This window comes from Gorilla gorilla, chromosome 6 (assembly GCF_029281585.2).
Source record: "Gorilla gorilla gorilla isolate KB3781 chromosome 6, NHGRI_mGorGor1-v2.1_pri, whole genome shotgun sequence".
In the NCBI taxonomy this organism is placed as follows: domain Eukaryota; kingdom Metazoa; phylum Chordata; class Mammalia; order Primates; family Hominidae; genus Gorilla; species Gorilla gorilla.
The window spans coordinates 131,074,664-131,090,083 of record NC_073230.2 but is presented as its reverse complement, the minus strand read 5'-3'; the positions used below and the strand labels follow the sequence as shown (position 1 = coordinate 131,090,083).

Here is a 15,420-nt window from a genome sequence, read left to right as displayed (position 1 = left end):
GTAAAGAGCATCAGTATGAGTCTGAGCCAGCCCTGACTATCAACATCATTGTGTAACCATAGGTTTAGGTCATTTCATGGTTGACATTACAGGGGGCTGATAGGATCAGCTTTATGCTTCTAAAAGATTTATTAGACTGAGTGTTGAGAATGAATCAGGGAAAGGGGAAAGGGCCAGAAGAAGACATATTCTGAGGCTACTGCAGTATCAGAAGAAAAGATACTTGAAAAAATGATTGGATGGTCATAGCATCATTTAGACCATTCTTTTCCAGTTTGCTGAATTTGGAGCAGGGAGCAGAAACTACTCTAGGTATTTTAAAGAAAACTTAATACAAGGCACGAAGACCTAGAGTGTATACACATAGCTAGGGTCCCTGGATTGGGAAGCTAGAATCAGAAGCTACTGCCCTTGCTGCCATGGTTCCAAAATTAGGTACTAGAACCCTGTTGCAGAAAAATTATATCTTTACAATCTTCTTACCAGCAGGGTCCAAGAGGGCAGGAAGAGGGCTTCTGTGAATTTCTGTCTTCTAAATCTGTGTAAGGGCATTTACAGGGTAGCCAGCAAGTCAGAAAGCATGAGTAAATATATGATAAATCATTTAATATTACATTATAATGCATGGTAAAATAACATTGTGTTTCCAGACCTGTGACTCCCTGTATGTGGTGGAACATACTTCATCCAGGACCCTAGCTGCGAAGCAGTCTGGGAAATACAGTTGCTAGCATTTTAGGCTTTGAAGTGTAGGAAGTGTTCTAGTTACTATTGCTGTGTAACACACTACCCCAAAACGTAGTGTCTTAAAACAGTAGTCACTTATTTTGCTCATCAACCTATAATTTGGGCATGGCTCAGTGCAAACAGCTGGTCTCTGGTCCATGTAGTGTCACTTGAGATGTGTTGATACAAAGTTGGAGAATCCATTTCATGACAGCTTGCCTACATAGCTGACAAAATGGTTCTGCCTGGAAGCTCATCTGGAGCCGTGGGCCAGGGCCTTGGTTTCTTTAATGTAGGTCTTTCCATGGCTGTGCAGCTTTGACACAGCATGGTGGGGCTGCTCCAGGAGCGAACATTCCAAGAGAATCAGGTAGAAACTGATTCTTTTATGACTTGGGCTTGGAAGTCACATAGCATCACTTTCACCATAGATCCAAGAGGAGGGACCATAGACCCTGCTTCTCAATGGGATGAGTTTCAAAGAGTCACATACAGGACAGAAGATACTGTCTGGCTGTTTTTGGAAAATATAATTTGCTGCAGAAAGATTCCCTAGAGGGTGAGTGGCTGTGAATACACAGAGATTACCCTAGTTAATCTTTCTCATTGGCCTTGTCAATATTTCCTCAACGGCCTTAATAATTATTTTAACAGTTCATTTTCTTCTCTAGGTGTTTTATTGATTCTTTTTATGTGTCCCCTTGGACATAAAACTAGAATGCCATGTAGACAAAATGTGGAACTTTTTTCATTTAACAGTCTTTAAAAAGCCCAGGAAACATACAGTTTTAACTTCCTAAGTCTCTTAAGTTACTTCCTTGAAGGTGCTATAACAGACTTTGCTATTTTAATATTTTTCATAAAGAACTTTAATGCTGATAGTTTTCACTACAAGGCTTTATTAAATAAATTAGCAATGAGGATAACAATTACTTGCATTAGTTCATCTCTTTGTATGGATAATTCAGAACTAAAGCAACTCTCCTAGGATTGAAGCAAGATAATAGGAATCTAAGAGATACTGGGAATGGCTCATGCAAAAGTAAAATATTTCAAATTAGCGTATTTGGAGCAGTTCTCTAAGGTCAGTCTGTGCTTCTTGTAGCCTGCTTAGAATGTGTCACAGCTGATGGACTGATGATAATTTTTTGTATGTAACAAGAAGTTTCAATTTAACTCCTACAGTTTTTCTTACTCCCACTTCCAAATCTTATTTTTTTAAAAAATGTTTTTCTTAAAAAAAAAAAACCCTTGGTAACTACAATTTAATGTCAAGGATGTTTAGATTCTTAAAACTGGTGCAGTGTCTTACATTTATATGTCTTAACATTTAATGCCACCCTAACACACCCATATCATACTAATGAGGAAGAGATCTCTAATGTACCAGAATATGTTGCAATTAGCAAATGAATGATAATAATCAATCATGGTTTATAATATTAAAAAGCATGTTTTGTTTATCTTGACAAATGTGCAGATTTTCCATTTTCCCTAAAGAGTTAAGTTCAATTCAATACATGCTTAATATTTCTGATGCGCTATTTGTAAGCAGAATTCAATTCTAATATCACATTTTAAAATTTATCTGCTAGTAAAGAGATTATAGTTTCCAAGTTTTGTGTATTAGAGAAATAGCCTGTCATAATAGGTACTAAGAGATTTGAGGCTTTCAGATGAGAAATACTAAAATTCAGTAAGATTTTCACTGTATAATTTGAGCAGAACATGCATCTGTTAAATGTTTGCATTGATTTTATATGAAGAAGCTGCTGTCACAGTATCTCAAGAAGTATCATATTGGAACTATGATGGACTCTGTAGTCCTTATGGAGGTAGCTAAAGGGATGGATTATGCTCCTGATTAATACTACTTTTGAGGTTTCAAACTGCTCTCCATGATTTAAAACTGGAGATGCATTAGAACTTCCTTTTTCAACTGGAGTAATTTACAAAGGTGTTACCAAAGAAAAAAACAAACTAAGAACAGATGTTTTGCCAAAACTAGTAAATTTATTATGTTAAGTAACATTGCCTATAAAGTGTCAGGTTTACAAGGAAAGGACTATTAAAAAGAGTATTTTCCTTTTAGGTAAAAATCAATGCATATTTTTTTTCATTCACCTAAAATACTGTGACTGCTGTTAGTGTGCCAGGCACCATTCTACATGTGGGGATATGAGGTTAACAAAAGAATCAAGACTCCTCTTCTCATGGAGCTTATATACAAATGAAAGGGAAAAATAACAAACAAATATAATGCCAGAAAACAAGGAGTGTTATGGATAAAGATAAAGCATGATAAGAGACAAAGAGGGCCTGGTGGGAGTGGCGGAGAGACAGGCTGACATTCTGCTGGTGCGGATGACTCAGTCTCTTCTGATGGTTACTGCTAAATACTTTAATCTCCTTCTTCAGAGGAGGGAATGCCACTTCAGACAGGCTGATCAGAGAATGCTTCTCTGAGGAGAAGATATTCGAGCAGAGACCTGAACCCACAAGTGGAACAGTAGGACTCTAATACCCTGCCAGTGGAGGTCTCAACAGCCTAACTCTTTTGGAAAGTGAAAGAGTAGTAAGGTAAAAATGTTCATACTATCTGCTCCCCCAAATAACACAACAATTGGTCCTGAGGAATAATCCTAAACCTGGTGGAAAGCTTTTCTGCACAAATAAATGTTTATCATTGTATTGTAATAGGAAGGATTCGAAAGAGCCAATATTAGGGGCCGGGCGCAGTGGCTCATGCCTGTAATCCCAGCACTTTGGGAGGCCGAGGCGGGCAGATCACGATATCAAGAGATCAAGACCATCCTGGCCAACATGGTGAAACCCCATCTCTACTAAAAATACAAAAATTAGCCGGGCATGGTGGCCCGTGCGCCTGTTGTCCCAGCTACTAGGGAGGCTGAGGCAGGAGAATGGCATGAACCCGGGAGACGGAGGTTGCAGTGAGCTGAGATTGCACAACTGCACTCCAGCCTGGCAACAGAGTGACACTCCGTCTCCAAAAAAACAAGAAAACAAAAAAACAACAAAACAAAACAAAACAAAAAACAACAACAAAAAAACAAACAACAAAAAAACCCAATATTAGGAAAATGATTACAATACCCATAGTGTAAGAACAGGGTTTCTTTGTCTTGGCACTACTGACATTGTGTTCTGGGTGATTCTTTGTTGTGAGGACTGTCCTATGCATTGTTGAATGTTTGGTGGCATCTCTGGCTTCTACCCAGTAGTTGCCAGTAGCACCCCTCACCCTCTGGCCAGTTGTAATCATCAAAAATATCTCCAGACATTGCCAGACAGTGTCAAATGTCCCCTTCTTTGAAACTGCTATACTGAATGAAATATTATACAGCCTTGGCAAAGATAGGCTTATAGATTATGTGTAATAAAAAATGCCTATATCACTATAAAAAGAAGCATAAAAACGTATTCACAATGAGAACACAATTATAAAAATAAAACAATATGTGGAAAAAAGCTGTGAATGTGTTAAACACAAGGAATGAAATTTTGGTGTTGGATGGAAAAATCGAGTGATACTTACCTGACTGACTTATCTGGCTTCATTTATTTTCATTTGCCTCATAGCTGATTATTGCCTCAGAGTTAAGGATCAAGGAAAGAGAAAATGTTGCTGTATCTGACAGGAATTTTCTTTTTAATCTGTTTCAGAATATATTTATTAACATTTATATAAGAATGCATAACTGATATGATATACATGTTACTGCATAATTATTTTCTGTTGGACAAGACTCTGTAAGTCACATTACTAAATAAATAACCTTAAAGGGTAAAAAATTCTGTATCTCCTCAAAGGCTGCTTGTTCCTGGGACAAAGGCTAAGGGAAAAATAGACAAAATAATTGAGGTGACATGTATTACTGATTCAGATCAGCTCATGATTAGACATTGTGGGTGGTGATAAAACAAAACTGTAAAACAAGAGGACAAGGAGATAAGGTTAAAAAAGCAACAAAGGAATTCAAAATTAACCTTGTGTCCTTCCTCCCTGGGAGGAGAAATAAGAAGTACATTAATTCTTTTTGTACCTTGTAGAGTGGTGCTTATCACCATTTGGGGATTTGTCACACTACTATTTATGAGACTTTTTTTGTGTGCCTATTTCTATTTCATATCTCCCATGACTATTGCTTTAAAAGAAAAGCTCCCATAAAAAGGAAAGCTAATTAATTTTAGCTCTATTTTAAAGACATTGTGAAAATTTCTTGCTATTGCTTGAGGTAACTGGAGGCTCCCTAAAGTGTTATTGCTATAGAGCAATGGTTCTGAAACTTTAGCATTCATTAGATTGTTGGGCCCTAGCCCCCAGAGTTTCTGACAGATGGGAATCTGAGAATTCCATTTCTAACAAGTTCCCTGATTTTGTCCATGCTACAAATCTGGGAATCATATTTTGAGAGCCACTGGTTTAAACAAAGCTTCTCTAGCTTCCTGTTCTGGGCCCTGAGCTGAGCATTCTTAGGGAACAGTGAGCTCCTTTGTAGGTAGTATTATAAAACACTCCTGGCAGAGGCAGAGGACTGCTGCAAGCATCAAAGTCTGCCTGATACTAATGATTCCATTTTCCTGAATTTCAGTTCCACGTGGCTCTTGGATCTTGATGATTTGCTCAACATGGGATCTCTTCTCTTTTTCCATTCTGGAATTTTTTTTACCTCCTAGTCCTTGTCTGTCTATGCCTTTTCCAATCCCCTCCTTGACCTTTGCTTATATTGGAGTCTCTGACTAGCAAATCTGCCTACTTCTAACTTCCAGCTAGTTTCTAAACCGGAAGTTCCCAACATTTGCTACATGATGCTCTTAATTCATCAGTAACATTTTCAGAATTCTGTGTCTTGGTCCATTCAGACTGCTGTAACAAAATACCATAAATATGGTGGCTTATAAACAAACATAGATTTATTTCTCACACTTCTAGAGGCTGGGAAGTTCCGAGATCAAGGTGCCCACAGATTTGATGTCTGGTGAAGGCTTGCTTTCTTATAGACAGCTGTCTTCTCATCATAATCTCACACATCGAAAGGGGTGAGGGGTCTCGCTCAGGCCTCTTTTATAAGGACACTAATCTCGTTTATGAGAGCTCTGCCCTCATGACCTAATCACCTCCCAAAGGTCCTACTTCCTAATATTATCACCTTGAGGGTGAGGGGATAAATTGTCGGGAGACATAAACATTCAGATCATAGCACTCCCCAAGCCAAAAGAAATACATAATTGTTCTGTTCATTAAGTAGCAAAGTTCAAATAATTTAATAGTAAAAGTTTGTGCAGTGTCTGCACATGTTGCTGTGTTTTCCTCACAAATGGAAAGTTTTGTGACTTCCCTGTGCACCTCAATGCACAGTTTGGGACCCACCACTATAAATCCTGTCCCATCCTACTAGCCATTTTGTGTGTGTGTGTGTGTGTGCCATCATCATAGGGGGACCCACATCCACAATTTTCTGCCACACACGCTTCAGCACAATGCTCCACAAGCAAACACAAATTAATGGCAATATTTATATTTATTTTTGCAATTCCTTGGATAAAAACCATTTGAACAATGTTTGGTAAGGTGTTATTCTCATAAAAACTTCTTTCAAAACGAAGGTATTTCTATTTTCCACAAAAGTTAAAATTACATGCTGAAACAAAGTTAATGACTTAGGTAACACAATACAATGTCAGAAAACTGGTAAAGACCAGCTAATGAACTACGTCATTAAACTAAACAATTACACAGAACTAGAAAACTTGACTCAGTAGTAAAATATAAAAATCTACAATTATAAATATAAATTTGGTCCATGGAGACACTAGGGCAGTATTTACAATAAGTAACAGATTATTTCTACTTTAGGTGAATACTGCAGTTGTAAAATGTTGAATATCATATGGAAGAGTGTTTTATTTACAGGCTACTGTATTAAAAGTTATATTTCTAGCAAACCTGATAATTGCTACAAATACAGCTAAAAATTTGACACTAAAAACAAACATTTTCTGTAGTTTGGAATTCCTAACCTCTATAAATTGAAATTTTCTGTTAAAATCAATACAGAAAAAAATACCACAATTCCATTCTTGGAAATACTGTAAAATTCAATCATTTTAGTTCAAACATAATAAGTAAATTACAAGTCTTGCAAAAAGGCACACATTGTTAATGATATAAATTTGGCGGCAGAATCCTATGTCATGAAAGTTACTGTCAGGTGATGGGAAATCAACAGATAACAGAACTAGACTGATTTTCCTGCCTAATTTTAGGAAGAGGAAAACAATGCTCAGATGTGAGTTCCCCCACCCCTTTCTGTGTTAAACTAAAGACTCTAAGCTCTCAGCTATATTTCCATCAGGCAATGCTGCACCATTACTGTCCAGAGAGGTGGATGGATTCTCTTCCTGCCTTGTGCTCACAAGGCTGAGGATCACTTTGTAGAGAAACTGATACTGCTCCTAGAGAACAGAAGATGGGAGGTAATAAATGGGAAGCTCAGTGAAGACATACATTTGTAAAAAGAAGAAATATTTTTAGACACACTTCAGCACTGTTCATGAAAGGGCAATGTGTTAAGGGCACTGTTATACTCAGCAGATGCACACAACCTATACTGATGTCTCTTCTGATTAAATTAACGTTGCAATCGGCAGACCATTCACTGACCTAGAAAATTAACCTACATACATTTGCCAATAAGTACTTAATTCTTATTCATGAAATCAGAAGGTGATGAGACCGGGTTCTGTTAACTTGTGGGCGAAACCGTTTGGCACTGGACACCTGTAACTCACTCAGAAACAAGTTTCTTCTTCTTTCTCTACTTGTTAGAAAATCCATTGGGTCTGCCTCTTTACGGAAAGATCTCAGGAATGACTGTACTGTTAGCCCAGGAACCCATGTAGAATGCAATCCTTCACTGTTCACCAATAAGAAGAATTTCACATTCTATCAGCCCAACTGGTCCTATGCCCTGCTATGAGCAAAGGTAAGTACCTGCTCTGCTGTGGTCTCAGAGTAGTGGCACATAGAAGCATGAAACAGTTTTTCTCTTACAGATGCCATCTCAGGCAGTTTGGGGAGAGGTAGCTACAGAGAACCTGAACCAGTGAGCAGCATCACAGCCGAAAACCATGAGGCCTACATGTGAAGCAGTGCATAATTAAATGCTTTCGCGAACTGTGCATCTCCAGAAAGGAGTTTCATGCAGCACAAGCTTGATACAACTCAGCGGCCCTGAATGAGACTTATTAGGGGCTCCTCTGCAGTGCATGTGCATGAAGATAACCTTGACCTCCTGCCAACCGGTCTAGGCTGGAGCTTTGAAGAAGGTCCCTTTATAAGGCCCTTAAACAGACCAAAGAGCTGAAGGTGAGCCTATGACTTCTACATTCACCTAAGCTTATTTGCATTGTTTACTATTGTGCACAAAGGCAAACATGAGATTTAAAAGTTTTTATCCATAAATTTTCTGAAGTATAAATTTTAAATGTTGTTGTTCTATGGATTGTGGACTTGTAATTCAGCTTGAAAACTACATACTAATGTTATCAGTTAATAAGATCTTTCTTGATACATAAGATTTCAGCAGCCTCTAGGAAGTTAGTTGTACTCTATCAGTGAAAAATTTGGTTCACTGCCTTGTTACTTACAATGTCAGCAAAGACTCCTGGCCTCATCAGATTGATCATCTTGGCTACCTGGTAAACATCCACGGAATTTTCTTTTTCTAGTTGGTGCATAAGGGTTGTCAGAGCACAGAAAGTTCCTGCCGTCACTCCTCCGTGCCTTGTAAAAAAAAAAAGAAAAGGAACAAAGACTCCATTGAGATGCACCACTCACATTTAGAACTCACAAAGCATATAGCCTTGACAACTTTGCAGTGAAAACACTGAAACTTTTAATGAATTGTCTCTCTTCGCTTTTTGCACAAAGAACTATGATTTAATCTGAAATATTGCCAAGTGTTCATGATATTAGTAGTGGAATACTTTACAGAAGTTTAGTATTTGCTTATGGTTTATTATTTGTATACTAGGAAAGGAGTTGGCAATAATAAAAAATAACCTGAGAGTATCATATAAAGACATGTATAATATACATATAATATAAATGTATAAATACATATATAACAAACTGTATTTTATATATTATAACATAAGTTCAGCATATGCATTTTTTATTTGTCTATGATGGAATCCTAGGAAGATTTATTGGGTGAAGTTTCTTGTTCCTGAAAAATAAAAATCGTATCAATTTCACTTCTATGCCAGGAAATCAATGACTGAAAATGCCTCTCTGGTTGGCTCCTGTAAAATTTCACTGCTAAAACACTGACTTAGTATACAAAGTGTTCTCAGCATCAAATGCAAGAGAAGATATTTGTGATCATGACCCCATTCTCTGTCTTCAACAGGGACTTCAAGTGAAGTTAAAAAAAAAAAAGTTCTGTGTTAACTTTATTGATAAGATGCAGATAATCTACCATGGCTGAATCATCACTGTGGGTCCAAAGCATTAGGTTTGTCTGAAGACAACAGAAATACACATATGCCCAGAGAATGTGCAGGTGTGAAACCATCTAACACATGGAACTTACTCATCATGAACAATCATAGGCCCATCCCTATTGGCAGCTTCTTCTTTTATAACACTTATAAGTTCAAAAGTTTTACTAATGGGGCTATCTGGATTTGGCCATTTAGGACACTGAAAGTGCCTCACTTCAAGTACATAATCATCCTACAACAAGAAAACACAAAGTAATGTTAGTTAGTGACAGTTTACCAGGAGTGGAATCATTGAGGAAAATCAGGAATTACAGTAAGGTAATAAAACCCAATGGCAGGCATGAGTGAGCAGCAGTAGTTGCAGCACATTCTTCATCATAGAAGGAAGAAACAGTTGTGATGCCACATTTAACATGCATAGGTTTACTAGTAGAATCAAAAAAACATAATTTCTTTTTTTATTCTAAAAATAAACTCTATCTGTGGGTGAAATATGCCAATGCTTACAGACCATGAAACCATGTACCAAAGATGTATTTGCACTGCTAAATTCAAATTTATAAAAGGAAATCATTGGTGTTAAAATTTGTTTTGAAAATAGCATACACTTTCTTCACTTATCAGTAATCCTCAGGCTTAAGTAAAAGATTGCATGACACAGTGGAGAAAATGCCGACAAGGAGGTAGAGATCTAGGTTCAACTCGGATCCCAATTCTGATTCTTACTTAAGTGACCAACAAGACTGTGACTTGATAAATCCCTTAAACTTCTCACCTCCAGCTTCCAAAAGTGTACTTTTTAAAAAAAATGATACATTTTTTTAAAATAAGTAGCAGAACCTAAATTTTACATAAAAGTGCAAAGGGCCAAAATAGCCAAGATACTGGTAAATAAGAAAAACAATAGAGGAAATTAACTCATCAGATATCAAGAATTACTCTAAGCTATAAGAAGTAAAACACTGCCATTGTGGCTGAGGGATGAACAAAGTGACCAATGGAATAAAATAAATGTCCTAGAACAAGCACAGATATATATATATATGTATATATATACACACATATATATGTATATATATATACACATATATATACACATACACACTATATAAATGACTGAACTGATATTGCTAATTCATAAATAATGGTGGGACAATGGGTATCACATGGAAAATAATGAAACCGAACCCTTGTCTCACAAAATATAATACAAAAAGTCAATTTCAGGTGGTATGTTTGGAAAACAGTGTAAGAGAGCATCATCATGATTTCAGGGTAAACGGTATTTTTTTAAGATACTAAATGATGGTTTCCTTTTAAAGGCCAGGAATAAAAAGATCAATACATTCATATAGATTAAACTTCAAAACTTTTCTTTCACAAAAAAAAGACAAAGAAAAAAAAAGAATCACGAAGAAAGTAAAAAATTCAAATCCCAAACTGGGAGAAAGTATTTGCAATATACGCAGCTGACAAAGGATTAGTATCCACAATACGAGACCTCTGATAAATCAGTAAGTGATAAATAACCTAACAGAAAAATGGGCAAAAATCATGAACAGACACAGTACAAAAGATAAAATCTGAATGGTCAATTAATTTATATAAAAATATGTTTATGTAAAAATATTATGTATAAAACATATTTTATGTAAAATATTATTTATGTAAATAATTATGTAAAAATGTAAAGTTATGTTGAAAACTTCATTTTCAATAAGAGAAATGCAAATTAAAACCAACAAGAGATGCCGTTTCATTCCCAGCACAAGCACTGATGAGGATGTAGTGCACTCATACATTCCTGATGAGAGGATACCTTTGTAGGACGACTTTGGAAAACAATTGACTTCATTTAGTAAAGTTAAAGAAAGTTGAAGATGATCCAACACAGTAACACAGCAGGGGAATTCCCAGGATATCCCCAATAGCAACATCAAACCAAGACAAAACACAACAAACAAGTAATAATTTGCATGTAAAATAGAAAAAAGGATATGTATTATCTGTAATGCTAAGCAGCAGCAGTAAATGAATTTGAACTATACCCAAATACATAGATAAATCTCAGTAGCATAATACACATAATTTATATAAAGTTCACAGATATTTAAAAGTAAGCAGCACACGTGTGAAGGAAAACAAAGACAAGGGTTAACTGATAAAATAAGTCAAGAGAACAATAAACACTAATTCAGGAAGAAGCTACTTCTGAAGTGAGGAGAGGATGAAGGGGATAGGGAGCACATGAAAGACTTGATGGTCAAGGCCATGTTCTATTTCTTAAAGTCAATGGTGGGTAAAAGTAATTTAACATAATTGTTAAACCTTGCACATATAATATAAACATCTTAAATATATTCAATATTTAATAAATTCTTAAAAATAGTCCTCATAACAAATACATAAATAAAAGGCCCCTAGCTTTTGAGCTCAGTAGCACAGACCTTCACTTGTCTACTAACCTCAAATGTGATATTTGGGTAAAGTGCCTAAAAATGTCTGAAGTTAATGAAACTGTCCAGTTTAGTCTTTCCTTCTTTTTTGATCTTTGTTATAGAAATACTGTTGATCCCTGGGTTGGGCTCCTGGATTATCAAGTTGTCCATAATAGCTGATTTACATAGATGAGACATACTCAATTGGGATCAATCAGGAACCTGTATTATCTAGTTTATTTTCTGCATAATACTAGGAGAAAAACAGTGCTAATTTCCCAGTGCTGAGCAAGATATTAAACATGATCAGTGATCAGGATAATGGGTGTGACAAGATAATAGGTAATATAATGATTATTACTCTTGTAATAGGCTTTCTTACTAACTAGGAATAATGAGAAGAAGGCATGAGAGATGGCAGATCTAAATGGATGCTACTAAAGTGATCAGGGAGTAATCAGAGGTAGAAATTAGCATGGAACATTAAGAGCTCTCAGGGACCTTACGAGCCTTCTAGTTTCTGCCCTTCATTTTACAAATAAAGACCTAAGTCTTTTTTGTTTTAATGAGATAGGATACTATTCCACTGCTATGCTGTTTACACTATTAGTTATTTGTATTATCAAGTTTCTATGTATTGGTCATTTAAATATTCTAGAGAATAGAGAATATTCTTGTATACCATATATGTACTAGTTTTCAGAACTAGAGAAAAGTGAAACATTCAAATTATTTGAAACATGATTTAATCTTTGTCATATTGAGAAGGTACTCTGAATCTCACATTCCTTAGACATCATTGTTAGTATCTTTTAGTATTTTACTATAGCTCTATGTAAATAATCATTGACAAATAATTCAATAATAGATATTTGCATATAATTAAGTTTAGTAAAACAATGTATTATCTTGTAGATAACAACAGTATCTTGTGTAATAGATAACCAAGACTTTAGTAAAATATTTTTAGTTTATTGTCCTGTGTGTTTTCAAAGCACTTCATTTATCAACTTATTACACATCACTATCACTCATCAACTTTCTACATTGGTAGAGAATAGTAAGTTTCGGTAGGTAGTATTTTTCCCATTTTACTCAGGAGAGTTTAGGTAGGTAGTATTTTTCCCATTTTACTTACAAGGTAAGGGCTTACATTAAAACATGAGAATTAAAATTAATAAGTTTATTCTTTTACTGTGTTTATTTTTCACCTAAGTTCTGTCAACCACTAATCTGGAGTAAATGAGCTTTGATTTCCTGTGTGTGTAAAATTCAGGAATGACGTAGTGATGACTAATTGTTTAATGATTCTATACCATTTTGAAAATGAAAGTGACAAGGTAATTTGATTATTTGTGTAATTGTCTCAATGGGGAAAAAATCAGAATCATGCTTTTCATTTCTAGGACAGATCCTTAGGTCAGAATATGTTTAACATGTGTTTAAGATAAAACGTTTGTCATTTAACTTATATCCTTACCTGTGTAGCTTCTAAGATAAAGTCCTGAATTATAAGTTTTTCCTCATTAGATAGACATTTGTGTTCTTCAGCCATAAGAGTGACCTTAAAGCTCTCACAATTTATAGGCTCATCTTTATTTGGCCAGTAAACAAATTCATCTTCTGCCTGCAGAATTGCAAATGAAAAGAAGAGTCTAGATTTTAATAAAATGCCCAATAAGTCAGATTGTGAAATAAAGTTAATTGGTTGGCACAGAAATTTCAACTCCAATTTTTCTTTGAATCTGAATATTTACTCTTAACATCTTCCTCGTGCCTTCAACTAGATTGATGTGCTGAATACAATATCACACTTAGGAACCCAAACTATTGCTTTATTATTTTATGCTCTTAGCTTATCAACAATGATAAGCTTATTGCTTCTGTAATTGACAACTGAGTACAGAAGATTCAAGTGATTTTAAGAGCTCAGAAATTTCCAGCCTTATGTGTAATGGTCACACAATAACTTTATAGATAAGAACTGAATATCAAAGCTAAGTAAACATGTAAAGCCTAAATGAAATATTTACTTTATTTTACTCGTTGGGTTCTCCAAACATATATAAAGAGGGGGATGGGATATCCCTGCTTTTCTTATACTAAAAAAGTCCTTCCTATACTAGGAACTCACTTAATTCTAACTAGGTCTTTTTTTAAAGAAAAAATTAGAGACCTCCTTAAACTCAGGGAATCTGTAAATATTCTAACACATTTTATTTTAAAAATGTAAATAGAAGCATATAGACTGATTTCTTTCATGGCTGTGATTCTAATTTTCTTAAGCAATGTCACAAAACACATACATTTAAGTTCATTTATATCTACTTTCATTTAAAACTTTTATTCATCACTTTGACCTAGGAGATAGTATAATGAAACCAAGCCCAACAGTAGAAGAGTATGCCTCCAACGACATCAGTTTATTAGTTGAAAACAAAATTACTTTGCTTGTTTGTATGCTGGACTTTTTGCTATTTGTAACCTGATATTCCTCTGTAAAGGAAGTCCCAAAAGTGGTCTAAGGGACTTACCATGTTTTGGCCATCAGGAATCATAACCACCAGTTGGGCATTATGGTCCCATATCATCCTCCAGAAATCCTTGATGGTATGAAGGAGAGGGTGCTGGGTAATGATGAATTCATTGCTCTGGTAATAGCCCTACAAAACCAAAGAGAAGACAAAAACAGCACTGGCGTATGCCTTTAAACATTCAGATAAACATTTATACATCAACGGACCTTAAGTCAAAATAGTCTTTTGAATTGCAGATTGTGTCTATATGTAGTAATATGATTATTATAGCCAATGCTTACTGGGCACTTTGTATGTTAGGTGTGACACTATGTGTTTTTTTCTCTTAAATCGTTTGTTCCTCACAGCAATACTGTGAGATAGGAACTGTGACCCCCATTTTACAGATGATTAAACTGAGGCTTTAGAAATTAAGCATTGTGCCCAAGTTTGCCTTAAGAAGTCAGATGTAGTATTCAAGGTTACCTATCATCTTGTAGTGAATGTTTATGATTTTTATGTTGCCTTGGCATTCCTTTTAAATATAAGCTGGACTTTGTCATGCCAGAAGCAGGGTTCAGTCACCTTGATACAGTTTCCAGTTCTACATCGTCCCATTCACCAGTTCCTTAAAGTGATCGATCCAGTTGTCTAACTTACAAAACTGCTCCATAGTGACCATTTCACTACAGAACAGCCTGCTTGGCTGGCCTCGCTGACCCTCACACCTACATGGACTTTGCAGATATGCCATAGTAAATACCTCTCAGTCACTACATAACCTCCTGGGACTTGTGCCTGCTTGCTTTAAACCCATCAAGTAAAACTCCCCATGGAAAACCTACTTGGATAATGCCCTGGACTCAGTGGAGGCATTGGTCCATGGGTCCCTTTCTCTCTTTCCCTGCTTGCTCTGCCTAAGCTCTATGCATGTGGCCTCCAGTGCCATGAACCCTTCAGGGTCCATAAATACTAAAAACTCTGAATTTTCACACTGTGGTTTTTCATTGAAGACTTTAGGTGAGACTGCTCAATGGAACCCATGCAGGTGAATCCCTTATTGGAGCTCTTTCGTCTGGGCGTCTGGTGGTCACTGAGAATGGTAGCTATCAGCTAAGCTGATAGAGAAACTTGAACAGTTTCATTAAAAACACACCTCTAGCTGTAGACTTACCAAACTGCTTTGTGGATACTGTCTCTTACTCCACAGA

At 36.0% G+C, this 15,420-nt stretch overlaps 1 protein-coding gene across 4 annotated transcripts in view; it reads right to left on the bottom strand.

Annotated features, from left to right (window-relative positions):
* Nucleotides 1-6,250: 6,250 nt before the first annotated feature.
* Nucleotides 6,251-15,420, bottom strand: part of PTPRZ1 (protein tyrosine phosphatase receptor type Z1) — a 189,751-nt gene continuing 180,581 nt past the window's right edge. For all 4 annotated transcript variants that reach the window (XM_019031497.3, XM_055392192.1, XM_019031498.3 and 1 more), the window contains 5 exons: nt 14,228-14,356; nt 13,174-13,320; nt 9,345-9,487; nt 8,398-8,533; nt 6,251-7,203 (listed from right to left, as the gene is read on the bottom strand). In XM_019031497.3, coding sequence (XP_018887042.3) covers nt 7,063-7,203; nt 8,398-8,533; nt 9,345-9,487; nt 13,174-13,320; nt 14,228-14,356 — 696 coding nt within the window. In that variant the 3' untranslated portion in view covers nt 6,251-7,062. The remainder of the gene's footprint in view (nt 7,204-8,397; nt 8,534-9,344; nt 9,488-13,173; nt 13,321-14,227; nt 14,357-15,420) is intronic.